General features: G+C 39.5%; 1 protein-coding gene across 2 annotated transcripts; it reads right to left on the bottom strand.

The window, feature by feature from the left end:
- Positions 1–451: 451 nt before the first annotated feature.
- Positions 452–27,002, bottom strand: MGARP (mitochondria localized glutamic acid rich protein). Of its 2 annotated transcripts, none has more exons than XM_074155047.1 (6): positions 26,912–27,002; positions 25,214–25,317; positions 24,095–24,185; positions 19,280–19,515; positions 4,676–4,724; positions 452–2,041 (listed from the first exon to the last, which is right to left on the bottom strand). In XM_074155047.1, exons 1-6 carry the CDS (start codon positions 26,994–26,996, stop codon positions 1,902–1,904), a joined length of 705 nt encoding a protein of 234 aa, XP_074011148.1. In that variant the 5' UTR covers positions 26,997–27,002; the 3' UTR covers positions 452–1,901. The 2 variants fall into 2 exon arrangements, with proteins under 2 accessions (XP_074011148.1, XP_074011147.1); XM_074155046.1 differs by lacking the exon at positions 452–2,041 and adding an exon at positions 5,425–5,598 and having other exon boundaries at positions 4,678–4,724; positions 19,264–19,515; positions 26,912–26,996.
- Between the last annotated feature and the right edge of the window lie 98 nt (positions 27,003–27,100).

The following is a 27,100-nucleotide window of genomic DNA, read 5'->3' as shown; positions in this document are numbered from 1 at the left end:
AGGATAATCAAGTGCTGAAGCAGATCGTGTTGTGCTACATGTTGTCACAGTTAGAGTTTGGCTTTCAAGAGGAGTATCTTTTTTTCAATTAAAAAAAAAATTAAAAAAGGGGGATCTCTGACATGAAGTGTATGTAGAGGCTATCCTGGGACTCCTATATTTTTTGAAATCAAAAAGATTAAAAGCTTTGGAAAGTATATCATAGGTTGCGCTTCAATTCTTCAGGCATCTGTTCCCAAGGGCCAATGTATTTTGCCACGTACCAGAGCAGTTCCAGAGATAGAGTGACATTCAGCAAAGCCTGCAATTTCAGAAGCCCTACTGCCAGCTGTAGAAATTAGAAACAGTTTATTTTACTGGGAATTAGTGAAAATGACAAAATGGAACATTTAAGAGTATGCATCTATCATAGGATGTTTAATCTACCAGATAAATAAAGATAGACTCTCATCCAACAAAACAGCAGTCTAAGACTTTTATTCCAGTAGCTCTATCTACAAAAGTTGCTTTTCATCACAGTGACTTTATCCTTTAAGCAGAAGGCTGTGGTATGGCTTCTTGAAGCTCAGGAGCCTGATTTTGTCTCTGCATTGTTCCAGTTATTCCTAAGCAGGTACAGGGGCAAGAGGCTGCATTTTTGTTGGAATGCTATTATAATTTGCTTTTCAATTGGGGAAGGAGCATGTGTTGCTTTGTGCCATGGGTAGGAATGTCATAATGCTGTCATTTCCCTTTCAACATTTTTCCACAGTTCTACTTGAAGAGAAAGTAGTCAGATGCACCTTATAGTTCACGCTTCTTATATAAATTGTGTATAATACACCTTATTTGGCCCCAGTTTAGAATTATCGCCATTCTGTGACGGCTGTAATGGGTCTCAGTGAAAATTTTGCAGTAAATGCACACCCATGCACATAGCACAATAGAGGGTTAGGAGAACAGTGTCATATAAACCCACTATTCATTACAGATTTTTTCATTATTAAGGTAATACTAAAAAGGAAAGATTATTTAGTGATTCTGTTCTTTATTAGTCCCTAAGAATCCTTGTCCATTTGAACACCTGTGGCATAGCCTTCCACGGGCCATCTGCCATTTTGCTGGCCATTGCAAACTTTACCACAGCCTAAATTGTTCATGATTTCTATAAGAGTATTCTGTCAAAGCTCCATGTTGTAATGCCACTAGCTGCGTGTCACTGCTAAGACAGAACAACACAGAAGGACTACAGGAAGCTGAATAAGGTTTGGTAGGAACAGGGCCCAGCACCTGCAAGGTAGGAGCCACGACTTCAATCAATGGTGATAACTTAACCAGTGTTATTTTGATTTTCATGCTGTAAAGTACCTATTGCTACTACTTGCGAATGGGTTTTGTTCTCAGAGCAGGAGCCTTAAAAATGTTTATTCCTGCATATTATTGTGCAATGAAGTGTAGCATCAAAAATGTTTATGCAGGGGGGAAATTAGATTTGTACAGCCAAATGTCCTACAATTACAATTGCAAATCCAAACTTAGGAGCAAGCAAAGTTGTTATTTTCCCTGTGACCCAGCTTAAAAATACTAACAGGTAATTTTTATAAGTTTTTAACTTAGTTAAAACCTTTTACTTACATTTTAGCATGGAATGTTAATATCATATAATTATGCACCACAGTTTGGACTGAAAGTAAGAAAACAATATACATAATGAGACAACAAAGACCTAGGATGAGTTCACTTGACATGGTTTCAGTTAAGTCTACTGCTTCTCTCAGCATGTCTATTTATTACATGCTGAGTCGTGCTTTGACAGTTATTACTGGATGCTACTTTCTAAAGCGGAGATGTTAATCACAGAAGCATCTCTCTAACCAACTTAAATTGTATTAGGTTGTCTGTTGCAGCAATGAATACTGGTCCTAAGGAGCAGCGTGTGGTATGACAAACTGCACAATTCTTTTATGTCTCCAAGGAAGAGTATGAGGTTTCACACAGGAATCAGCTGGTTGATTGCCACAAATATTTCCATTAAGCTTTTCAAAGGCTTCAGCACTGCTTACTGGGAAAAAGAAAAAAAAAATCTTATTTAGAGGAAGCAACAATAAATGATGTTTAGCAACAGACTTGATTCATCAGGTCTTTTTATTTGCAAACATTCAAAGCACACTGTAAATTTGACTGCAGGTTATCAGTTAAGTGAGTTACAGCATATAAATACTACTACTGTGTAAATCACGCTTATCTGATGGCTCGTGAAAATTTGCTCTGCTACCACCACCAAAGCCCAGTTTCAAGGAACCCCATGTTGCTCAGGCATAAATCAATTCCCATGCATGCTGGACACATTCCACTAAGCCTCACTTCTACAAATAGTTACTTGCTTAACTTTAAGCACGAGGTAAACCAATTGTGTTTGCTGAGATTACTGATATAAGTAGATTCGTAGCTGTGTGAGTTTGGGGCCAACAGCCACACAGAGTAGAACGGTTGTACTCTGGAAAGAAAGGGGAACAATAGTATATTCTTACTCAGGCGTACTCTCAGTATCAATTCAAGGCTTCATCTGTGGATTTAATCCATTACTACTACTTCTATCCCTTCACCAAATACTTAGTAATTTTTTAAAAAGCTAACTGCATACTGATTCAATTCTCATATCAACATTCTTTTGATTATTTTTTTTTGCTTTGAATTCCTTAAAAACTGTACTGTGTTTTAATGCAAACTCAAACTTAATGTCAATAGCCTAAAGTGCTTACAATCAAAACATACATGAAAAAAATTTTAAAAATTCTTTCCTGACTGGGTGTGCATTGTGGCTTTTGACTTGTAAATTGGAATAAATCAGCCAGCAATCTTCCAGCACTAAGCAGTAAAATGTTTTATAAATCTTTTTTTCTCCCCCAACAAGATCAAATTGGAACTCAGTAAGAGACTCTTTTTGTAACCTTGTGATGCTATATTCATAAAAAGTAAAATTTATTTGACAAAAGAGCCCAAGTAGTTTAAGTAGAATTCAGTGGACCTGTGTTCTGGTAACAGATTCATCTATTTTTCATCTATTTTCAATTCTTTCCATCAAAGGTGCTTCCTACAGCTTATCTTCCCTCCCACTCCCACTCCTTTCAGTTACCATCTCTGCTTTCATTAATTGAACTGGCTATATTGGATATTTGTTGTCTAAATCAAAATCTGGAATAACAATGCAACAATTTCTAGGACTGCAAGATGTTCACAGAAAAAAAAAAAAAAAAAAAAAAAAAAATTCCTAACTTTATTGCTTTCTCTATATCACTGCATTTATGTGTCCCAGATTCTCTATATCACTGCATTTATGTGTCCCAGAGTGGAGAGAATTACTTGGTAACTTATTTTTCTGATGTGGTAACCTTGGGTGCCCTTAGCTTTCACTTTAAGCAAAAATAAAAGCTTTGAAAAGCACACACTTGCAAATTTCCTGCACAACTCACATTCATTAAATATCTTTTCCCCTTCACACCTTTATTTCCAGTAAAACACAAAAATTCTATTTGGTAGAGGAAATTACCCTACACTGGCATTTTGTAAATTATTTTATAATTCTGGGCCTGGCTTTGCTCTATTTTTTTTTTTCTTAGTTTTGAATGCTAAAACAACATGCAAGAAGACAATGCAGTTTTAAGAACAGTATTTACCTTTTATCACAAGAAGATAAGAGGCATTACCTTATTTTATATTGCAGTGGATGATGGAATAGGCAAATGTGCATTTGCAAAGGACTCAGAACATAACAATAAGGTTGTGTAAGTGTATTTAGAACGTATGTTTTGCGGATGCAATGAAATATAACTTTCTTTGCTCTGTTGCCTTCTCCTCTTGTACTGGTGTTCCAAGAATTAGTGTTTGAATTGTTAACTAGCATCAAATTAATTTGGAGAATTCCTGATCTGGAAAGTTTATTTGCTTAACTTTCAGCTGTTTCTGTTCTAGTAAATATCTTTTCTACCAAGATTCACGTTCATATTTCAGCCAAACTGTTTATTCTCTCAGGTTTCCATCACCATCTTACAGTCCATTTTGGAAAGGGGAGTCCCAGGGAGTAGCAACGTAGTAAGAACATTGTGGACAAAGTTTTTTATTCTATAAAGTAATAAAGCCAACTGAACAAGATACTAGCAAAATAGTAAGAATATTCTATTCAATAGTTTTCATTAGCACAAACTAAAAGTGCACTGAGACTAATTGTGAAAAAATGTCTTTAAAAAAAACAGTCCAGAAGGTTACAACTTCACTGTGTCTACACTGGGAATAACAAGAGAAGACTTCACTTGTATAAGGCAATAATCCACAAGTCCAGTATCTATCAAATTTAAATCAACGTCCAAAGAACACTTCTTGCTTAGAATGAGGTTACAGCTCTTGGGTCTTTATCCAGCTTGCACAAGACTAAGATAAAGCCATAAATAAATACCCAGCATGACAATTGATATAGAAAAGTTTTCCTCCCTAGCCTCTAAAAGATGCCAGCGATGGTTCCCAAATCCTAAGAAATACTTCAGTTAAGTTCTTTTTTGCAGTGTGCTTGTTGGGAGCAGAAATACAAATTCACCATCAGAGTGCATGTGCAGACTGACCACATGCTGCAATTGCCACTAACAGAGAAAAAAAGTAAGGTGAAGAACAGGAAGCCACATGCTGCAATTGTACTGTGTACCTTTAGGGTTCCTTAGCAACTTCTTCAGGTGTCTTCTCCTCCACAGAAACTGAAAATGGAGACAAAAGACCAATGAGAAACATTGGAAACAAGTTATTTGATGACAAATAGTCAAGTAAGTTGTTTCCCTTTAGTCCAAAGGATCCTTTGGACCAAAAGGATACAATTTACAAAGTCATATTAGGTATACAGACAGTTTTCCTTTTCACTTTTTAATTCTAATTGTAAAAGAGTTTAGAGGACAAACTTCTAAACTCCTTTGAAAATCTCCGCAGTGATGATTTTAACACACATTTTTCTTTGCATTCAATTTTATCGTTCAACTTCAATAGCAATATAAGATCATTTATAGCTTCACTGAAATACTGTAACATTTATAAATATCACATGCTCTCTATTTTTCTTCACAGCAATGTAATTTAAGAGAACTCTATCTTTCAAATTAGGTCAGATGTTTAAAAAGTGTGTTACATCTTATGAAGGACAAGGGAGAATTTCTTGCTCTTAATGAACTTTCCATCTAGCCACTTAGCAGGGCACTGAGCTTAAAACACCCCCACGGTCCAACTTAGCAATACCTATTTCTATTGCATGGCATATAATTTCAAAATTAAATTCTCTGCTAACACGATGATGCCAAACACCGTCATCGCTAGCAGCCACATTGCGTCACTTCAGTTCTGCATGCTCTTGCAGTTAGTTCAGCACAAACAGCCATTAGTGCTTTTCAGAGACAAAACATTCCAGACCCAGCTGTACTCTTGCACCTTCTGAAGGTTGTCCCGACTCCTCAGCATCAACGTCCTGGCTCATCGAGGATGTCTCAGAAATCTCTTGAGCTGCTGAGGCTACTCCTTCCTTGACACTGTCTAAGTTTTCCTCATGGGGAGAAGCTGCAACATCCAAGACTTCACTCACAGTTTCTATGAATCAAATCAGAGAGATAATTGTCTTTCCATTCACTGGCACAAAGGCCCACAAAGCATGAGGCACCTGCCTAAAATACATTTTTGAAGTATCTGAAGACAACAGGATCTATCAGATGATTACATTTTACCATGCAAATAAAAGTTTGCAAGTAGAATTCCAGGGAAAGTCTGACTCTTCCCAGCCCTAGGGCAGAAAACTATAACTATTTTCATGTCTTTAGACAAAGGTGAGTGTTCTCTAACATGTATATTCTCTTGCAGATACCGTCATTTAATTTTCTGATTTCTGTCAAACTATTAATGATGTGCAAGGCACTAATGGTAAAGTTTTCATGGAAATAATCCTAGTCTGATCAACACCACAGGACATTACACATACACTCCACGTAACCTTGCAAAGACATCACGGGTAGTTTTAATGCAGAAATATCCTAGCATCAGGCTGAAGGTTCAGTCTGCGATTCCAGGGTAGCGTGATTGCCAACTAGCCATTTTTCAATACTTCTTAAGGATAAAGCAATCTATCTGTGTAAAAAGTCTGTAATAGGCAAAATGTCTATATACAGATACACTCTGCAGAGAGACCGAAGACTTCATCCAGCAGTTACATGTTAAATTTTACTTGAGTAAATTCTCCCTTACCATATTCTTCTAACTTTACTGTTGGAGGTCTCCATCATCACACACCTTAACTGCTCGGCATGGATAAGATTTGCAGGGACTTTGTTGTTACAAATCGTGTCCTATACTAAGATACAAGTATATTAAATACAGCTAACTAAGCGGCTTCATTAGAAGTTCAATAAATGCCATAAACAGGAGTTCTGTAGAGCTAGCATCCCATGCTGTTTCCCAAATACCAGCTATTTAAATACAGCATATTCTGAACATCAACTATTTCATTTTATTTTGCAAAATACTGACTAAATTTTGAAGAAGCAACAGAAAAAAAAAGTCAGGAATCGCTACCTTTGTCTTTATAGGGAACAGCTAAGCAATAAAAATAGTACATTTGAAATTCAGAACGTTCGATGTTTTATAGCTAGCATCACTTGATGTAATGCAATATAATTGCTATGGTAACAAGCTGCCGGTTTTGAGTTTGTAACATCAAACATTTAGTTTATATTACCAAACACTTGCTCTCTGACTTACAGTATTTCATCTTGCTAATTTTTGTTTATTTCTTCTGATGTTTCAGTGGTTTGATTTCTTTTGCACCAAGAAGAGTAGATCAGTAAGCAAGTAGAGGGAACAACATGGACTTTTCCTGCTTCTTAGTAAAACCTCATTTCCTTTGAATAGGAATTGTGTTTTTTTGTCACCTACAGGAATACCTGCCTTGAAAACAAACATTAACACTTATACCACTTGTACTGAGTGATTTCTCTGGTCTGAAGTATTCTTTGTGGCTATCAGAAAGGCAGTCTACTGCAACAAAATACGGATTCCTCCCAATGCATCCATCCAGGTCTCTGCAGAATTGTCAATCCCTAGAATACAAAGGGCCTTGTTGCAACAGGCACTGCATTTTTGAAAATCTGTGTCTGTAGATATGAGTAATTGTCCTTGGTCTGCAGAAAACTCTAGCTGGTACTTGCATTTTTTAGAAATCCAAGTGGCTTTCACATGCGTTCCTTGAGCACACATGGCTGGAGTTTCGTAGGAACCACCTTCCTGGTGCCACAGCCGAAGTGCTCTTTTTGAGAAGAGAAAGCTGGCAGAAGCTGGGGGTCCAAGCACACTTGCTCATGGCAGCACCAGACGTGGAAGCTTCACCGGGTCATTATCCATGCCATAGGGCATTACATCCAGCAAGGATTCAGACTGGCCCGTGAAGATCATTTTGTCATCATTTCTTCGGCCTGTTGCAATGACAGCAAGCTAGCTATGTGTCCTTTGGTGCTTTGAGCACCATGAAAATAAGAACCAGTCTATAACCACGAAGGTTATTTTAAGCATTAATCTGACATACTGAATCAAATCTCGGTGTGTTTTTTGGTGGTTTGTACACAGCTCAGTCTTGGAACAAACGCTCTGTATCCCAGTCACAGCGTCAACACATTTTTCTCTGTCCTAAGGAACTGCTGCAATCCCAGGGCAGCACCAGATGAATGATGACCTGGCAAGCTGAGAATGAGTCCCCCATCTCTTTCAGAATCGGGACTGCCACATGGCCCCTTCTCTGCAGGGAACATCAGGCATAGTGCCCAGGTCCCTCACGGCCTCTCCTACTGATCAGCTGGTGGCACACAGCTTTAGAAGGTTAGGAACTTCTCCTTTTTGTTTCCTTAGATGCTATTTCCACCCTGCCCCCCGCCCCCTTCCCTCCCCCCCTTTTTTTTTTTTAAATCTGCATGCATTTCATGTTTTTTCAGTCCAGCTTAATCTCTCGCAGTTGTTCCATGTCAAATCCTGCAGTAGCACCCGATTTCATAAAAGAGATTTTAATCTATGCCTGGTACAATGATGACTCATTTTCCATAATCCTTGGAAGAAGGATTTCACTTTTCTGTCTGTTCAATTATTGCAAAGTTGTTAATAAGCCTGTCATGAAACTTGACAGCAATTAATAGATGCAACTGAAATAATTTCTAACTTTTCGTAGTTCAAATACCATAAAATTTAAGCTACTTTATTTTTCCAAAACCAAGTTACAGCGTCTTAACTGGTTCTGTGGTGTTTTCTGAGTGATGATCAGTGTGAAATTCTGAAGTCCCTGTATTTCCTTCTGCAGTGATGACTATGACTAATTTTGTCTATTTATGCCAGTTTTCTTACAGTTCCTACAGGCTTTAAGTGAACAAAATAATCTGCATTGTGCAGCTGCTTCTCTGCAATGAACGCACATGGTGTTTAAGTGCTATTCGTCTTATGTTTTCCGCTGAATGCCCAGCTGCTTTACTATCAGTATTGCACAAAACTACCACAGCTCCTTAACATCTTTAACAAAATACCCACTTGTAGCATTCCAGTCAAATTGCCTTTGTCTATAATATTTTTCTGAAAAATTGATATTTATTTTTCTTATGCTTCTTCACCGGGCATTTATCAATGTTAAATCTTCCCCCGGGCCAAGTAGCTACGTCCCAGTAGCAGCAGGTACAGTTTTCTTCAGTTTTGCTAGGCATTTGTGTATACTAATGCACTTACACATCTTAATTTTCTTGGGATTTCAACAAAAGATAATATAAAAGAACTTCAAGCCTCAGAGAAATCAAACTAATCAACTTTACTAACTGTAGGCAAGTGGTTAGGTTTTGCATATTGCATCAACAGCTGTTCTGGAAGCATTCAAAGGGATTTTAACATACGGAGGATTTTGAGGACAAACCTAGTCCTCAGGCTAGTTCGGCCCCTGGCATATTTCCACTGCGCAACCACCAGTACCGAACTCAACATCTTTGTAACACCCGCTGCTTACGTGTAACGCTGAACCCTAACAAAAATACCACCTGCTTCTGCCCGGGATAGCTATATGCACTCTCAAGTACTCTTTAGTTCCTGTGCTTTACAAAATAACCATTTTGAGAAGAAATACATCCTTCCAAATTGCACATGCAGGAACAGAACATGACCGGACAAGTACCAGCAGCACATTACATACGCATCACACACAATACCAAACCATTTCTGTTATGAAAACACATCTGTTTTGAGTAAATACAGAAAAGGAAATTGATTCTACAGACAAAAGGAAATTAAGTTTTTGTTTTGTTTTGTTTTTTAAAATAAGGCAGCAGCATTAGGAAGCTCCAGTAGCTTATTAGCACAAATATCCAACATCTAGTTCCACCTAGAAATGTAATTTTTAGGAAACTATCCCTCTCATTTCACTGAAAAAAGCAAGCTGCTTCCTGTATAAAGTAGTTATTCCTGCAGTCTTTAAAGACAGTTTTTACTCTTACAAGTGCTAATGTTGCGGCACTGAGCACGCAGAACTACGTTTCTGTGCATTCCCAGTGGAACGGAAAACGAATCCAGGGTGCTTCTGCGTCCTCATGATCGTCAGTTGAACTGTCTGAATTTTAGCAAGCTCAGCATCCCCCCAGAGAACAGAGAAGCACGACAAGCCGGGAGTTGCACGCCCTGTGTGACCAACTCGTCTTTGCTCCAACTAATAATAAAAAATAAAAAACCACACACACACAGATTGACTTTCTCCTGCTAATAATAAAACCCAACACAAAACCCCATGCACAAGGATTGATTTTCAGAACCCGGACCCTGCTGCTTGCATGGCCTCTTTCCCCAAAGCTTTCAAGCATTTCAAGCTTTCCCACTTTCCTGAGGGAGTTGTTCTGCAGAATCAGCCTGGATTTTTGTCTGGGATGCAAAGCTCTAGCCTGAAATTAAACGGGCTCACACAGGCAGTCATGTCCTACCGCCTGGGAAACAATACGCTACAGGGTGATCTTGAAGCAGGCAGGTGAAAGGGAGGTATGGTGCGAATTGAGTTGGCACTGACGGCGATAAGAGGGACCTGAAATCTGCCAAGAACTTGGTTCTTGCAAGAATTTTTGTAGAAGATATTGTTTCTGATAGCATTTCTACAGGGCACATGTTGTTAGGCTTTAGCGTTCAGTGTTCATAAAGCTGAATCTTCCAAGCTGTGTTTCATACCACATACCGTGCCTGAAAGCTCACAAAACGAACTACCAGTTGTCTAATACGTATGTATTATTTTATAATTTCATATTTGCACTGGAGTAGCAGCTAATTGTTAAGAAAACAAACAAACCAAACTTACTTTACATATAGAAAGAAATTATTCTAAAAAGGAAAGAACTGCTTTCCTCTTTCCTCGTGCATGCGAAGCACTTTACCTTGTGAAAGAAGTATATTTTTCTCTTAACGTAAAAATAGAGGAAGCTGTCTTTCATTGAGCAGCATTAAAAGAAGGAAAAGTCCAAATTTTAAAAAAAAGCATGGGGGCACTCTTGGAATTCAAAATGTCACTCCTACAACAAAAGTTTTATCAGCTTTGGCCAGTCAACTCGACACTGCTGCAAATGCTCTCCTTATTCAGAGTGCTTTTGTGTTGAAACTTTATTATTTTTAGTATCTATTGATACCAATTTATAGATGACTGATACAAATAGCCTGTAGGCATAATTAAACTAACTTGCATACTATATCTTTAAATCTTACCAGAGTTTAAGCTTTTACCTTGTATTTTTAATTGTATATATTTATACTTGTATATATTTATACTTTTAAAAGTATGTTTTCCTTATTTACAATACATAAGGAGAAGAGAGTTGTTCTATATTTTAGAATGAAAGCTACATTCGATTTTTTTCCTTGCTGGGGAGAGGTGGCCATTTTCCCTCCCCCTAGGATGGAAGTTTCGTAACAAAATCATACAAGACAACCACAGCCTTCTCAGGAGAACAGCCTCTATATTTTTCCCCAGTTTTGTGTGTCCCTACTAATATATTTTAACTATCTTATCTTTATTCTAATCCTCATCCTTTGATTCATTTAAAAAATGATACTTCAAGTTAGAAACAGCAACAAAGAAATCTGAACAGGCACTGGTTTCCTGCAATTCTTAAAAATATTTAAAAATACACTGTTCCGAGTGAAGCATTTCACTTAGAGCAGTATCCTTCATATCACAAAATTATTTTTTTCTAAGCAGTCAAGATGAGGCTGGTATCTGTAATGCAGAACGTCAGGTTCAATTACTTTAAAAAATGTTATTTGCAGAAGAATTTGGCTTTATAAAGCTAAAATAATACAAGTTAGCCAGCATAATACAAATGGAATCTGCCTGGAGCGCACGAACCAAAGCTGGAGTACAAAAAAAGGCTTTGATATTTCAAGCTGCCTATAACATAACCAATGGCACACACTAATTCCAAAGGAAAAAAAAAAAAAAAAAGTCAAATTTCATTGTGAAAACAGAAACAATATTTAATTTAAGAGTCTTTTAAAGAACTACTCACACTGGAATGTAATGCCTTTGTTTACATAAAGCTTCTTCTCAGTAAGATCCACTGAGGGTCTCAGGATGTTCCCTGAAATGTTAGGACAGGCAGAGGAACAAATTCCCTTTCCTTTTCATAGTTTAAAGACCTGCTAATGGAAAGCTGACAGTTCGGTAGAATTGAGTTTTAAAAAGTCAAAATCTGCCATGTTTGAAAAGTAACTCAAAAATGTATTTGAGAGACTGCAAAATAGAGTAGCAAAACTGCAAAACTGCTACTGCTACACACCAGTAGCAGTAAGAAGACCAACTTAACATATTTTGGTTCTATCATCAGCTTTAAGGAAAATGGAAAAGAAGTTTGTTCAACAATGGCTTCTGTTCTACATCCTGAGGTAGTGGTGACAGCTAAGGTCACCTTCCTTCCTTTCATCAGAAGCCACCTGCCACACCAGGTACAGCTGACTTGGGTTTAGCACCTCCCCCCTCTGCTTACAGGTGCTCAACTTCACCATCAGCCACACCAGCAAGAGGGAGAAGGGGAAATAATCATCACCGAGTCAGTTTGGGACAAAACAGGCAAAACTGTGTATACATCTCTGTAAAGTGACCAGGTGCTTCAGGTTTCATTGGCCAGGAAGACACAGGGAGCTCAGCACAAAGGGCCTGCACCACATTCCAAGCACCAGGAACATCCCTCAGGACTACTTGAAATGCTCTCTCTCTGCTCACTGGCATTTTATTCAATGTCCGTTTAAGATTATAACCAGCTACAGTAATTTACCCATTTCTTCGGAAAGGAAAACCACTTAATGCTTAAACATTGGGCTTCAAAAGGATAAAAAAAAGCCTACTGGATGGTTAACCACAGACCAACATCTCTCTCCAACACTGTGTATTCAGCACTTGAGCTTCAAGAAAAAAAATAAGCTTCTCAGCTCTACGCAGTAAACCACATCAGGGAACTGACAATTATTTAGAAAAGCACTGATTATTTCTCAGTCCAATCAGTTCCTTGAATGCACAGGACAGGAACACGTGGCTGGCAACTCTCAAAGCCCACATTGATCTCAAGAAGTTGTTTGCGGAACTGCCCTGGCCTGACCACCCTGTTGTTTGGGCATGGTATGAAGGCAGGTTCAGCCTTCCTACCTAGCAAAACCCCGCTAGAGCCCACGGGCATCAGGAGTTTTGCCCTTTTGACATTTCAGCTATTCCGTAAGTTAAAGCTGAACCAGAGGGTCAGAGCACAAGGTCTTTGAGAAACTGATGAGCAAAGGAAGGCTGAGATTTCTAATAATCCTGCCACTATAAAAATATGACAGCTGCTTCTTTTTGCAAGCCATCCATAATTAATCCAGAAAAAAAAAAAATCCATGAGGTCCAGCCGAGAGCCTAAACCATGGCATTATGAAGCCCATTTTTAAGAAAACAAAATTTTCCTCACTCCATACAGCAAGAAAAGAAACAACTTCATTCAACCAAACATTTCACAGGTTGTTTGTGCCAGATGTAGGTCACTAGTTCCTAAGAAAAGCCTCATTAGTTCATACTAATGACCAAAGACTCATTTCAAGAGAGCTTATTCTACAATGGATGATTAAAAAAAAGATTCAGAGATGCCTGTAATGGTCAGAATAAGAGCATAACAGTGCATACCACATTAATCTAGAATAGTTTATAATACCTCATATAATTTCAAGTATATAATTTTTTTATTCTGTAACAAAATTCGTAGCAATGAGAAGCAATTCACATTGTGTTTGGTTGGTTGTTTTAAACATCTAGCCACTGATAGGAAAAATAGTTAACATAAACAGCATATATGAAAATGCACTAATAATCTGATGCATGAAATCCTTCAGGAGTGCTAAAAAACCTTTTAAAGTTAGGCATTTTCTTCACCATTCTTCATACAAAGTAATGCACCAGGTTCTACCCACTTACAAAGGAGCAACCAAAGTCCAGCATGTTGTTTTTCGAAAATGATGTTTCTCTCTGCAATGAGAAGCACTGCCCAAAAATTAATACAAAAGTTCCCATCATTACCATTCTGGTTTGAACTGCCACTACAGGAGAACAGAAAGGAGTCCCTCTTACCATTTTCTCTAAAATAGGACACTAATAGCATTTCTTCACATGCTGTATTTACAGAAAAATTTCAAATAACACAGGTAATACTACTTGACGTAAAGTAAATGCGAACAGTTATTAACTCACCAAAGTGAGTTCTTGCTTTGCAATTTAAAGAAATAAAGTTATTTGAGGACTATTTTTAAGTCTTGACAATGAGCTATAAATATTTTATTAGTAAATAGCAGTAAGTCCATTTTTTCCTTAATAGTGACAATCATTTAGGCATTATTAACTTTACATCCTCTTCCCAGCTTTAGTCTTTTTTTGAGAAGCTACTTGTCCCCTTGTGCTACAATAGACAAATAGGAAAACAGTTATTTCATGTAGTTCTCCCCCACTTATTTGTTTTCACTCTTAGCTGGGAAGTTCTAGGGGATTTTCCACTTTACTGGAATCTTCCTCCCCAGCCCAGTGCATGCTGTAAAATTCTCTTTTCAGCCAGCGTGTTTGAAACCGAGCAGTCTCTCCATTTACCAACCTGTGTGTTCAGATGCTCACAACTTTTACAGAGGTCTTTTCTAAGTATTGTTCACATTCTTCCTACAGAGATTTTCCGTTTATGCTACGACAACTCATCTACAAGCTCAGTTTTATGAAGGAAAACAGGAGGAAGAGAGAAGAGCATAGTGACCAGTGTATGGCAATCAGAGAGATGAAAGATAAACGCAGCAGCCCACGGGATAGATAAAGAAAATGATAAATGTGAAGCAGAAATGACCAACAAATGTTCCACAGATGGATACTGCCCCAGTAGGATAATATTCACATAATTCAACTTTCTAGAGGCTAATTTAGCTACCTTAGTCTACCACAATCAATGAAGAGAAAAAAAAATCCTCTAAGAGGAGATTCGGAATAGAAAACCTTTATTACAGTTGGTAATTAAGCACAGATTTTGTCAGATGATATGAATACTTTCCCTGATTCTGTCTGTCTGCTGTTACACCAGTCTAGAGACCCATTTCATGCCATGACATTATATGTATGAAAATGGAAGATAATAGGCCTGTTACGAGATACTTCTGATCTATCCAAGCAAGGTTGATAAGAGAAATAAATAAATAAAAAAAGTGTAGTTGTTTTCATGAGGTCCAAGTGAGAACAAGTGGTATAATCATAAGGGACAAGGTCTGTCCAGCGCTATCCACGCTGCATCTCACCCCAGCACCGAAGGCTGTGAAGAGCTGCAGGTCACACAGCTTTTCCTCCTTTCTCCATCCCATGCAAACAAGCGCCCAGAAGGACGTGTTTGTTCTGCTGAGCAATGCCATTCTGAAAGCCTCTGAGTAAGTACGAGCAATCGCAAATGACTTTGAGGACTCTTCAACAGCCTTCAAAATACTCCCAGTGTCAAAGCATTTGAGTACGCACCCAGAGTTTGGCAACGTACCAAGGAAACACCACGTACACTGATCCCGTTGGGTGGTTTTGTCTGCTTGGCATCACTGTGCGATTGGGTCAGCAAAAGTCCTGCCCAGAAAGCAGTAACTCCCGGCCAGCGCAGCCTATATTTGTTTCTCTAGGCTGCAGACAACTGGCATTGTAGTGCCATTCGAAGCTTAACATGGAAAACACTGGCACATTCACACGCTAATCCTCCCCAAATCTAGTTACTCACTCAAACCGTGTTTGAAATAACAGAGAAGTGACCACGTCCTTCAATACTCACAAAATTAGAAGAAAACCTACACTGCGGAAGTCGGGAGTCCAGGAAAGCACGGGTTTGGGCTCATGCCTTTTGTGACTCCCATCGATGATGCCAAAACCTCAAGCCTCAATACAGGAGTTGGAGAAAAGTTTATAGCAGCAATCCAAAAAACTAAAAGTCACAGATGCAACCACACTGCCTAATCCAAACAGCAGCTCGCCAGACTGTGCATTTTATAGCATTTGTTCTATCCGAAGACTAATTGATCTTAATTTACTGTCCCCAGATACAGAGTACAGTAGGAGAACAGCAGGAAACTTAGCAGCAGCAGGCAGTAACCAAGAGTGACAGCACAACAGCTGAAGTAATAAAAAGGTACAGAAAACTAGAATTTAGAGGAAGCTAAAACCTTGGGAACAGAGTTACATGCACAGTATTTTTTTGGCAACAGTATTTCACAGAATTCCGGATACCAGTAATGGGTTGTAAATTGAGGCAAAGAAAAAATTCCAGCCAGGTACAATTGTAATTAACTTTGTAAAATTGAAAATTACCCTGATTAAGTACCTACCTCCAAGATTGTGGGGTTTTTTTGAGTTTGGTTTGGGTTTTTTTGCACATCCGTGTATAATCACCTATTTGTGTTGTCTGTATATATATATGTATGCATACTGGAAGCTGGAGACAAACGTCCATTGGCACCCTTCACTTCCAAACGTATAATAGAAAGCCTTATAGATTAAAAGAAAAAATTGCATTTGAAAAAGCAGAGGTAACAATAAAAATACTTGCACCTTCATCTGCAGAAGTAACATCAAGCTACCAACAAAACTAATAAGAGTTATTTAAATAAGTATTCTTTTTCAAAGTAAGCCTGCCTTTCCCTTGGCAGTTCTCAAAGAAAATTCTCTACCTCAGCAGAAACATAGATACACTTTTTTTCCCCTCTAAACAGAGAGGACACAAATGATAAAGATGGTTAAGTACAAAACTGAAAGGTATTTCCAGAAGGATTTTAATTATAAAATTATTTTTTTAAAAAACACAAGTAGCTGTTGACTGCAGCTAAGCACTGAACAAAGTGGTCCGTAGAGAGCAGAGAACTTTTGAATCCAAATACCATCTGCTTATATTTCAAGTTATTATGCCAGTGGAAATTAGCTCTTACCTAGCTCAAAGGAAAAGGATACTGGTTTAAGCTTGCGCGTGCAAGACCACGTGCTGCTTGTTAAACCCTTCACGTGGTCAGGAGCCAGAGGCCCCCCCGTCAATTCCTCGGAGATGCGAGGGAAGAACCGCTTCAGCGGTCGCGCTGTTCTGCCGCAGACGGGGCCTGGAGGAGAGGAGCAGCCAAACGCTAAGGTGACCTGGCGGCAGGAGCCTCCGCTGCTTCCCAGGGCAGGACTCCGGTTACAGGGCAGTCACAGCAGGACATAGCCCCGGTGGGGGAACCTCACATGAACTGCTGAGGAGATCCACAGGGTTCACCCTTGACTGAGGAACACCTGTTAGGAACAGTTATTTACAACAGCCTTCACTGCTGACCACTGGCATGAGACAACTGCTCTCAGAAGCAAGTCTTGACATCCCAGAAACACCAAAGAGATCAGGCAACGCTACACCGGGGAGAACACTCCCTGGCTTTAGAAACCAGTAATTACTGAAGGGAAGTACAGCTTCTGCTGCTTGATATGAAATGCTTTAGCTAATATGTGACATCCTGATTAGAGGCTGGAAGAAAGAGGGCTGAAACAACACGCAGAAGTTTCTCAACAATTTTCTATCCCCCAGCTTTGTTCCCACCAGCTTTACCACACAGCAAAGAATAACCACTGCAGACAGATTTGACAGGGGACACCTGAAACGACCCTCAGAATCCCTTATAAATATCAACCAGTCAATCAAGAAGTGCTGTTCTACTGCTGTTTTCTTCAGGAAGCATGTTGCCAGAGAAAACAGATCTAAGAAATCAGTAATTTCTAAATAGCACACCCACTTCCAGTCAACGCCAGCAGTAACTAAGTTACAAGATATATTTCATCTTACAAAATAGTGACCACTAACTACAGGAAGTCACTGTGTCTAGAATTAGATTCTAAAATTAATTCACTGATGCACAACACTTCTCATGGAAAATCCTGGCTGCTTCCTCTTCAATAGAGCAGCAGAAATATTTTACATACGGAAGATCCTACCCTATCCAACAATTAATAAATATTCCTAGATAAACATTGTGAAAGCAATATTCAACCACTTCTAGATACAAGCAAGCACCTACTCCTTAAAATGAAATTTTGCAATTGCTCTGTGGAGGTAAACACTGCAGGACATTTTAAAACATCTTGTATCTCTTAACAACCCTAATTCACTAACTTCAACATATACCAGACTACTGCCTTTCCACAGGAAATGGTCTAAATATTCCATAGAAATGAAAATTTTTCAGGTTCTGGGAACTGTAACTGCTACCTTATAAATATTTTTTTTATATCTAAACAGTAATAGTCACTACAAATATACTTGTACTTTTTATTACCTTTAGCACATTGGACCAAGTATTGTTTTAAAATGTTATTTTGTAATGGATCGTTTTGCAGACAAGCACATGGCTACTCACACACTTATTAAAATCCCATTCACACCTAGACCTTTCACGAAAGTCAGCCATTTGAAGTGCTGCCTCATTTCTCAAGTTCATTTGTTAAAAAGGCAATTAAGATGCATCCATTCCTCCCTGGAGTCACCAAGGAAAAAAGCAAAAACAATTCCAGAATCTGCTAATACCTTTCAAGGTAGTATGATAACCTCCCGCGGACTAGCAGTCAAACCACTTTTAATCTCAGTTTGACCTGTGTTTTACAGATATCCTCTCAAGTAGGTGTTTGTTTTCTCAAAGGAAGTCAAACATAGGCGTGCAGTAAAGATTCCATGTTTAAGTCAAGCTGAAAACCGCTTCAGTGGTTTCCATACTTGCGACAGCCATGCTGAAGTCTTCCCTTCCAAAGCAAGGACTAGAGTGAAGTTTCTCTCTCATGATAGGCTGGCAAGATTTTTGTGGTTTTCTTTGTTTGTTTTAACTGGAGAGGGTAGATGCTAATGTTTGTTGCTTTCGTATCAACTGAGAAATTGAAATTGCTTTATGTGTGTCCATTTCAACTTTAGCTGAACAAATCAAGAGGTATGAGGATGAGCCACTGCTCTATCTTTACAGGCTAGTATTAAACAAACAAAAAAATTGCTAAAAAAAAAAAATCAAGTTAAATTATAATCCTATATTTTGTGCAATTTATGGATAGGTTTGCCTTTGTATTATTGCAATTTTTTTAAACATACAGTAAACCAAAATATTTCAAACACCCTGACAGTTCAAAATACTGAATATGTAACCACTGATTGATTTAAGTGTTTAATACCAATTTGATGTTTTATTGAATTTTGAAATTTTGAGCCTACTATATCCTTAACACTGGGATCATGATAATATTTTGGTTGCTATGCAGGATTCTGTCAAAGCTGCGTTGACAGAACAGCTGTAATGATTTAGTGTGAATATCTTAGGAATGGCCACTGAAATAAAGTGTTCAGATTCCTTAACAAACCCTTAAGAACCAGGTCACTGAAACAACTGTTTAACCAGACACACTACATGTTCACCTTAATATAAGAACTTGAAGAAGAGAAATAGAATGGGGTAGTAAAATAAACTTCTCATTCTACTGGTTTTAGACTGTGGTGCCACAGGCAGCATGCTTTAGAGACAGTGATTTAATAAACTTAATTACCTTATGCTCATGATATGTCAAGGTAACACCTGAATTAGTTTTCACTGCAGGACAAACTCCATTAGAACACTGATGCTTGTTCTTAATGTTGTGAAGTAAAAGGCAGAGTTTTAGAACCCACAACACACACACACACGCAAAAACCCCATTCATAAGTTAACCTTGCACTGCAGCAGCTTCTGAATTAGCAGCAGCTTCTGAATTAGCAGCAGCTTCTGAATTAGCAGCAGCTTCCTGCTGTGCTTCCTCCACAGCAGGGGATGCATCTGGAGCCGGTAAGTCAGTCTCCCCTCCAGTTTCTGGGGATACCCCAGCACTCTCATCCTGTGCTGCAGGTCCAGCAGCAGCTGTTGCAGCAGCCTCTTCCGTGGCTGTCTCTGCTTCAGGGACTTCAGCCGTCTCTTCTTCATCACCTTTTAAGGATTTATTTAATACAATAAAGAGAGTAAAGTGCATGCATGCAACACAAATTCACCAACTACTTTTTTGCCATCATCCTCATTTAAATTTAAAATGGCAAACTAAGCTTTGGGATCAGAATTTACAAACAAAGTCAAGAAATCAATAATTAATCCCCTTATATTGTCTAATGCGGCACCAAAAAAGATGTTTACAAGATGAAGAAACCATATTCTTAATTACTGAGTTTCATAACTGCTTCAGTGTAATAAGAAAAGAATCTGTGGCTTAAAGCAAGTGACTGCAAGAGGTGTAAGTGCAGAGAAGGATAAAAAAGGACCCCACCAAGTGTTGCTCCAAACCTGCTGTGCTGAAAGGGCCAGTGATAATGCACTCATGGGTGTCACAGGGAGCTGGATTCTTGTCCAGTTCGCACTCAGCAGTGGAGTTACCAGACCGGGAACAAGGTGTTTGCTACCATACTTAGAAGCTCTCATGGAGTTTATCATCCATCAGGCTCACAGCTTAGAAGCACTGTGAGCCAAGATGTGCATTCAATTTGTGCAGGGCTATTTTCAAGGTGGCTAACTTGGCTGGCGAGCCAACAGCTACAACAATGCCAGGCCCAACAAGGGATTAATTTCCAGATGGGTTTTGTGCCATCTCTTAGCTCTATGCTGCCATAGGTACCCTGCTGTCCCTATTCACCCTGGTTTCTTTAAAGCTATACTGATACTGAACGCACCGTATAGACCACTGCAAGAGACACAGCACTCAAGTAAGAAAGGTAAAATCTGTGAGGCAGAATAAAACAGAGGACCTCTACTGAAACTAGATGTATATAAGTAAGAAAATAACCTGCTAATTTTAAGTGATCAGCATTCACTTTACTGGAGATATCACCATTACGACCAACCATTTTCCTTTTACAAGTCCCAGCTGTCTTTGAAGGACTTGTCAACACTGCTATAGGTCAGACTCTTCAGGCTCTGAAAAACCCTGTGTTTCCCAGTCACGCATTACTCCAAACTCAGCTGAGAAAGTCATAAAAAACTAACAGCACAAAGCAACAAGGATGCACAATCACCATGCAAACATGCAATAAGATCAAGTTAACAAAAGAAAGTTGTATACCGAGTGTTCATTGCAAGTTTACCACTAGAACCAACTCACCATGTGAAAAAATACAGCTGGAAATAAAGTTTTGTATTACAGTGTGAAATAAGTGAGAATAGAAAGGAAAGAGCTTAAAGAGACATAGTCAGAATTTACTCTATTCTTTTGTATCTGTTTAAAAACTAAGCAGATCAACTTTAATTACTGTTTTTTTTATGCTAGTGCAAGCCTATTTTTTTCTTGTGTTCAGGTTTAAACACGAGCCTATTCATTGCTCAGTAAAACTCAAAGCTTTGTATTCTGCAACCTGATCATGTCCCTTTAAGAGAATGCTATATTTCAGAAAAACTAAATCAATTACACAAAGAACAGACTAACAGCCAAGCTCAGCATTCAGAACACTTTATTGGACAGTCAAATATAGAGTGCATTCATTCAGAACAGCCAGCTTCTCAATCTCAGAACTGCCTTCTACAAAGCAGATTCAGTAATAAGCTCAATATGGTTTGGCCTTGCAAACATAGGTAGTTCTTTTAAAGTCTCACAAGTGTGGAGTTTTACAATAGAAGGTATAAAGTCATCCCAAGGTAGGCTGCAAGGTACGCAACGGTGAACGACTGTCCTTTGTTTGTATTTAACTTCCTCGGGTTTGGAAAGAGATTTCCCTTGTATTTTAGTCTGGAAAGTGTAAAAGCAGAGTATAGATTAGAAAGATTGAATCAGCTTGCATCAAGTTAAAAAGAAAAGTCATTGCTAAAAATGAAGGAAATTAGGAACAAATTTAAAGGAGTCACATGCAAATGGAAGACAAAACTCAGTATTTTCTAAATAAGCAAGTAGAATGTTCTGCAAGGCAAACATCATTTTACCATTCAAATGATGTCCCAGATCTCCTACTGCTACTTCGAGTCAGGCTTCTGTCAGGGGCTCTTTTAAATCCCTCCCTAAATTTGAGAGTAGCTTTCATTTCAGAAAAGCTACAGAAAATTTGCTATTAGATCTTTTTTAAAATGTCTGATATCTCTAACTAAAATACCATTAAATAGAATTTCAACCCTCTAATAAACAAATAAGCCTCGCATAGCATTTGATTGTTTCTCTTGTTTTGACAGCCTTGTTTGCTACATCCAGTTCTTTATAACAGACATTTTGGGTTTGGGCACAAAGGGAGAATTTTCCTCGAGATGAGAAGCCACAAAAATCATTTGGATCAGGAGAGTCTCTCTCTGATCAGCTGCTGCCTCAGATTAAGTTCTTCCAGCTAGAAAGTTCTTCTCTTGCCATTGGACATGTAGCAAATACGCCATGAATGTGCTGTTTGGCACGCTGCTTTTCTGTCCGTCCCTTCATATTGTTACCAGCACTGTTTTATAGCTTATTTATAAGTAAGCTAATAGGCTTGGTTTTATGGGACCCTAAAAAATATTAGCTTACTTCAATAACAGAATTTTTAATCAGTCTTATCAACAATGCTTACTGTGAAAAAGTGTGAGGACTAACTGAATCTAAAGAATGCACAGGGAAAGAAGCTGCAGTGGCAATTCTGGGAAAAGCAATACTATGGTAACACTCTGTGACAAGGTACACACGAAAATATGACTATGCAGGGAACAGGAGACAAAGGGGAGCAGGAGAGCTGTTAATTTTTTTGAGAAAGCACACAGAGGATTCCATAGGAAAAGTAGGAACAGAAACCTCTTTTGGGAGGATACAGTTGGGAATGAAGAAGGATTTTTAAAAGAGCTGATTCAACAGTAGCTTTGTATTGTGAATTTGAATTAGCTACTCAGAAGTCCAATATCGAAAACAATATAGGAAACAAGTTTCAACTGTGTTCACTGTAGGGCCTTAGAAATGTCTTGGACTTCTTATTACCAATAATAAGGGAGGCAGTAATCACCTTCCATTGGTTGTGACATTTATGTAAATTACTAAGGAGTGCAAGGCATCAGATTACGGGATGTTTGGAGAGTACCAGAAGTCAGAGTTAAGTTGCAGAGCACTGAGTACTCTTACCCCAGTCTTGGGCAACACAGGTATAGCCTTCAGTGGGGTGAACAGCACCACTGACTCTGCGGGTATCCCACTCAAACATTTTGGTAGAATAGGGTTAAAACTCAGTACCTTGCAGAAATGAACCTTAAGAGAAAAGAGGGAATATACTGGCATCATCTTGAGTGTCCCAGAAGGTTCACTTAATGCTTTCACATCTACCATGTTCTTCTGACTATGTTAGAATGTAACGAGCACAACCCTCATTTCTTCCCTGAACAGCAGAGAAAATACCTACTTTGGCTCTGGTTAGATTTTTTTATTTTAGGGACAGGGAAGGATTGCATTAAAATTGTGGCCGAGTTCTCAGCATTTAAAGAATTAAGTTTAAAAATTGTATTGCTTCCAGCTACTTAAGAGACAGGAAATTAAGGTGTTTTGCCATTTAAAATCTTAAAATCTGTAGTTTTGAAGCTCTAAAACTTAAGGATGTGTTGTGGAACTTCAAGACTAACAACTTCAAAAGAAATAATTTTAAAGGCAGACAATTTAAAGCGTGTTCTTACATTGAAACCAAAATTTAAACTCAGCATACTTATTCAAATCTATTCTTCATGCGCACACAAATATATTAAATTAATTCTCTAGATGTCAACGTCAGAAAAAAATAAGGAAGAGCTTCAAGTGCTATGGCTTCATTAATTAATTATTTTTTAAATAACACTACATAAAAATATAAAGATCTTTAAGAAGTCATTTTTTCTAATTGCTTTTCCTAGCAAGGCCATGCTTGCCAAACTTCTTTTATATTAATGCTGCTGTAACACTAATTGATGTAGACAGAGACAACATTCCATTACAAGTATTTGAACTAACATGGTCTAATTATTTAAGCATGAAGAGCTAAGTAAGGATTTGCCATACATTTGTGTGGTGTCTGCTTTTCATTTGATCCTAAATTCAAAAGGACAAAAATCAAAGATACGGGATGAGAAATGGGTCCAATTTACAATATTTTTAAAAAACATAGGTTTTTTTCCTATTGAACTGTGTTCCCTGATGGCACGTGGCCTGGAGCCAAACCGTTGGCTGAGAAAAGGATATTATCTCCTTTCCCTCCCAATAAACAAAATACGAAACTGATTTTGACAGCATTATCCATTTAGTCAAGTTTCATTAAGCTTCCAGTAAATCAAATGCAAATACCCAATATACAATTAATGGTTCACACATCAACTCTTTCCATCCAAAGAGACTTCTGCAGCTTGATCACAGGCCAGATTCACTGCCTAAACATTAAGTTCATTCCCCAAAGTTGCGCAGAAGTAGCTTCGTAACAGAACCCTGCACGACCACCTTTGTCTTTACTCCCACTCACAGAGCTCAGACAAGGACTTGGACAGGGTTAAGGCCTGATTAGACAATCTAGAAATCCGTTCCAGATCCTTTTGTACCCAGGAAACAAGAGAGAAGAGCTCAACTCACCCCTGCGTGACCTCCGCCCCTCAGCTCTCTCGTGAAGAATATTCATATGTTCAATATAGTTGCTGCGGGACGAACTGACTACTCTGTAGGCCTGAAAGGAAATTATACCTAAACTTATTGCTACGTCCCTACAGAGTTACCAAACAAAAAGATGGGAGAGGGAGAGAAGGGTTTTTAAGCTCACCTCAAATTATGCTAAGCAAGGTTAAAAAAAAAAAAAAAAAAAATCTATTTTGATATACTAACATATTTACACATTTCATATTTCTCCATTGTTAGAAAGCAGTTACAATTTACCATGCAGTTTTCAAAGTGCTTCAGGAATTGAACGCAGTATTTTAAATGACAATTTAAAAAGCAACTATGGTAAAAAGATGACAGCAAGAGAATTTGTTATTCCTCCAGATATGCAACCACACAATCACACGCTATTTTGAACACGCGGAAGCGTGTTCAATCAAGATTATTTTGTGGGAGGGGGAAACTTGTACCTTTCTGGGATATGCTAGTCACTATCTCAAATCTTGGAGGGGGGTGGCAGGAAGCTATGAAATGGAGGCTTTAGGGATATGAAGCACAGAGTCTGATACATTTAGATGCCGGGAAGAGAACGATTACCAAAAAGCATGACAGAAGTAGACATTTACAAAACTTTAACATGCTTTTTCTAAGTCATTAATATTCTTATCTTTCTTTGTAGCCCAGTTAACAAGGTTCATAATCTTCCCTTTGTGGCTTCAGACAGCTTACTTCACACCTGTCTGGCCCACTTTGATATATTCTTAATGTTCATGGTTGACAAGAAAAGCCAAGGGGCTGGAGGCAGGTGCCTTACTTCATCTTTGGACACACACTCATTTCACGTAGATTTAAATACATCTTCCACTAAGAATGACAACAGCACTAGATATCAAAGTTAACAATGAAACAGGCAAGCAACAGACATTCTGTTTCACTAGTTCTCTTAAACTGATTTTTAAGTTAGACTGTATTTAATTATGTGGTATGACATCCACATTCTATTGAGGGTTTGTGTCTTGATCACATTCTTTAACCCAGAACACGCCTTATACTGTGCCAACTCAGAAAGCACAAACAACTGCATTCCCAAACACTTACATAAAATAAACCACCAAAAGCAGCAACACCAGCAAGGAGATAGTACATCATGGTCTCTCCAGAAGATCCAGGAACACTCCCAGATGACATCTGGCGAAGAGGTGCTATAAAAACCATTATTGAAATTGATGTGAAGTGCTGGTAAAATACGATCAACAAAATAGAATGACAGAATCTGAACTTTGTATGGGAAGGGACAATTTAAAAAGCTGTAACAAAAGGGAGAGGGACGGCTTCGCCACGTTTAGTACTCCTGAGTAACACAGCGCACGGTGCTTAACGGAACAAGGTACATGGCTGAGCTCTTCCTAAGAGTCTAAGACCTTCTGTGAACTACGCTGTCTGCCTATCAGCTTCCAAGCACGGGATGCAGTCTATATAGACTAAGGAACTGCCTAAGGAATGTAGAGAAAAAAAAAAGGACTCCAAAAATGTTCCTGCCTAAGGCATTAATTTGTCCTTGCTGCAGTCAGAGGTAACGAATCCTCTTCCGTTTAAGAACACAGCACTTTAGCAAAAAGCCTTTTCTTTTAAATTCACATTCTTTCATTCTCAAATGGACTGCTGAGATTTAGATACATGCCCATAACCCATAACTTAAAGTATTGGCCAACAGGGCAGACAGGTAGGATTACACAATTTTATCCCCGATCGAGCACATATTCACTATAATAGCAGCGTTAGTCATTTATGTTTGTTCACTGCTTCTGTACTTTTGATGCTTGCTCCAGCCCCAGATTCTCCTGTACATCTCAAAAAAACCCCACGCGTAATTCTGTTCGCCACCAAAGCTTTCAGCTGAATTCCATTACTTCATCCCAGCTGAGTAGAACCGATGAGAAATGCCCCATTGAAAGGGGGCTCATTAAATATAAAATGGCTCTGAGCGTTGCAATCAGTAGCTGCAAAAATAGTCTCAATCTCAAAATATTGCCATTGCATGCCAGATTATGTTTAGCATCATCTGTCTCATGACACACTTTTCAGGCTCCTCTTTGATAGCCAGGCTTCCTAATGGATCTTCTTACACAGACATACAGGTTCTGCAGCAGTTTCTCAGCCCTACCCCCTTCTACAAGGCTCAGGGAGCCTGCAACCATCCAACACGGCTGGCGGATTATTATTATTATTTATTTATTTATTTTGCTACTGGTTACACAATTCCTGATGCGCCAAAAGCCATGGCTGCAACACACCGGGCTGATTCACGCTCCCTCCCTGCCAAAGGACCGCTGAGGGAACACTGCTCCGGCCACCCACCTAAGGTGGGTGTGGGGAGGTTAAACCCCTTTAGTTTTTAATTTTCTCGTGGGGGTGGAAGCGAAGACATCGGCGGCCCGCTGGCTGTGGGGCGGGGGGGGGGGGGGGGTTTACACCTGCCCGCCACCGAGCCTGCTTCCAGGGAGCGGGAGGGGAGGGACCCGCCGCTTCTCCCAAGGGCGAGCCGCCCCGCGGGGGCAGGGGGCTACCCGCCGGGGGTGACCGAGCAGCTGCACCCGCCTTCTCTCCCTCCTTCCTTCCCTCCCTCCCTCACACGGCGGGTAGCCGCGGCCGAGCGCTGTAACGGACCGCGCCAACGGCCGCGCCGCGCGCCCGCCGCCCCCGCCCGACCTTCGCGCGTCCCCGTCCCCCTCCGCCTCCCGTCCCGTCCCCCCCGCCGCTGTCCCCTTGACCTCTGCGGCGGCCCCCCCCGCCTACCGCGCTGCTTGAGGCGGCTCGCAGCGGAGGGAGCGCGGCTGAGGCGAGAGGCCAGCGCCTGCGAGGCGGCCCTGCAGAGGTACATGGCGGCGGCGGCGGGAACCGGGTAGCGGAGCGGGCACGGCGGGCTGCCTGACAGGAGACTGCCGGCACGGCAGGGCGGGGCCGACGCGCGGGTGGGCGGGCCCG

The sequence above is a fragment of the Numenius arquata genome, chromosome 10, assembly GCF_964106895.1.
Source record: "Numenius arquata chromosome 10, bNumArq3.hap1.1, whole genome shotgun sequence".
NCBI lineage: Eukaryota > Metazoa > Chordata > Aves > Charadriiformes > Scolopacidae > Numenius > Numenius arquata.
This window is presented reverse-complemented; position numbering and strand designations above follow the sequence as displayed.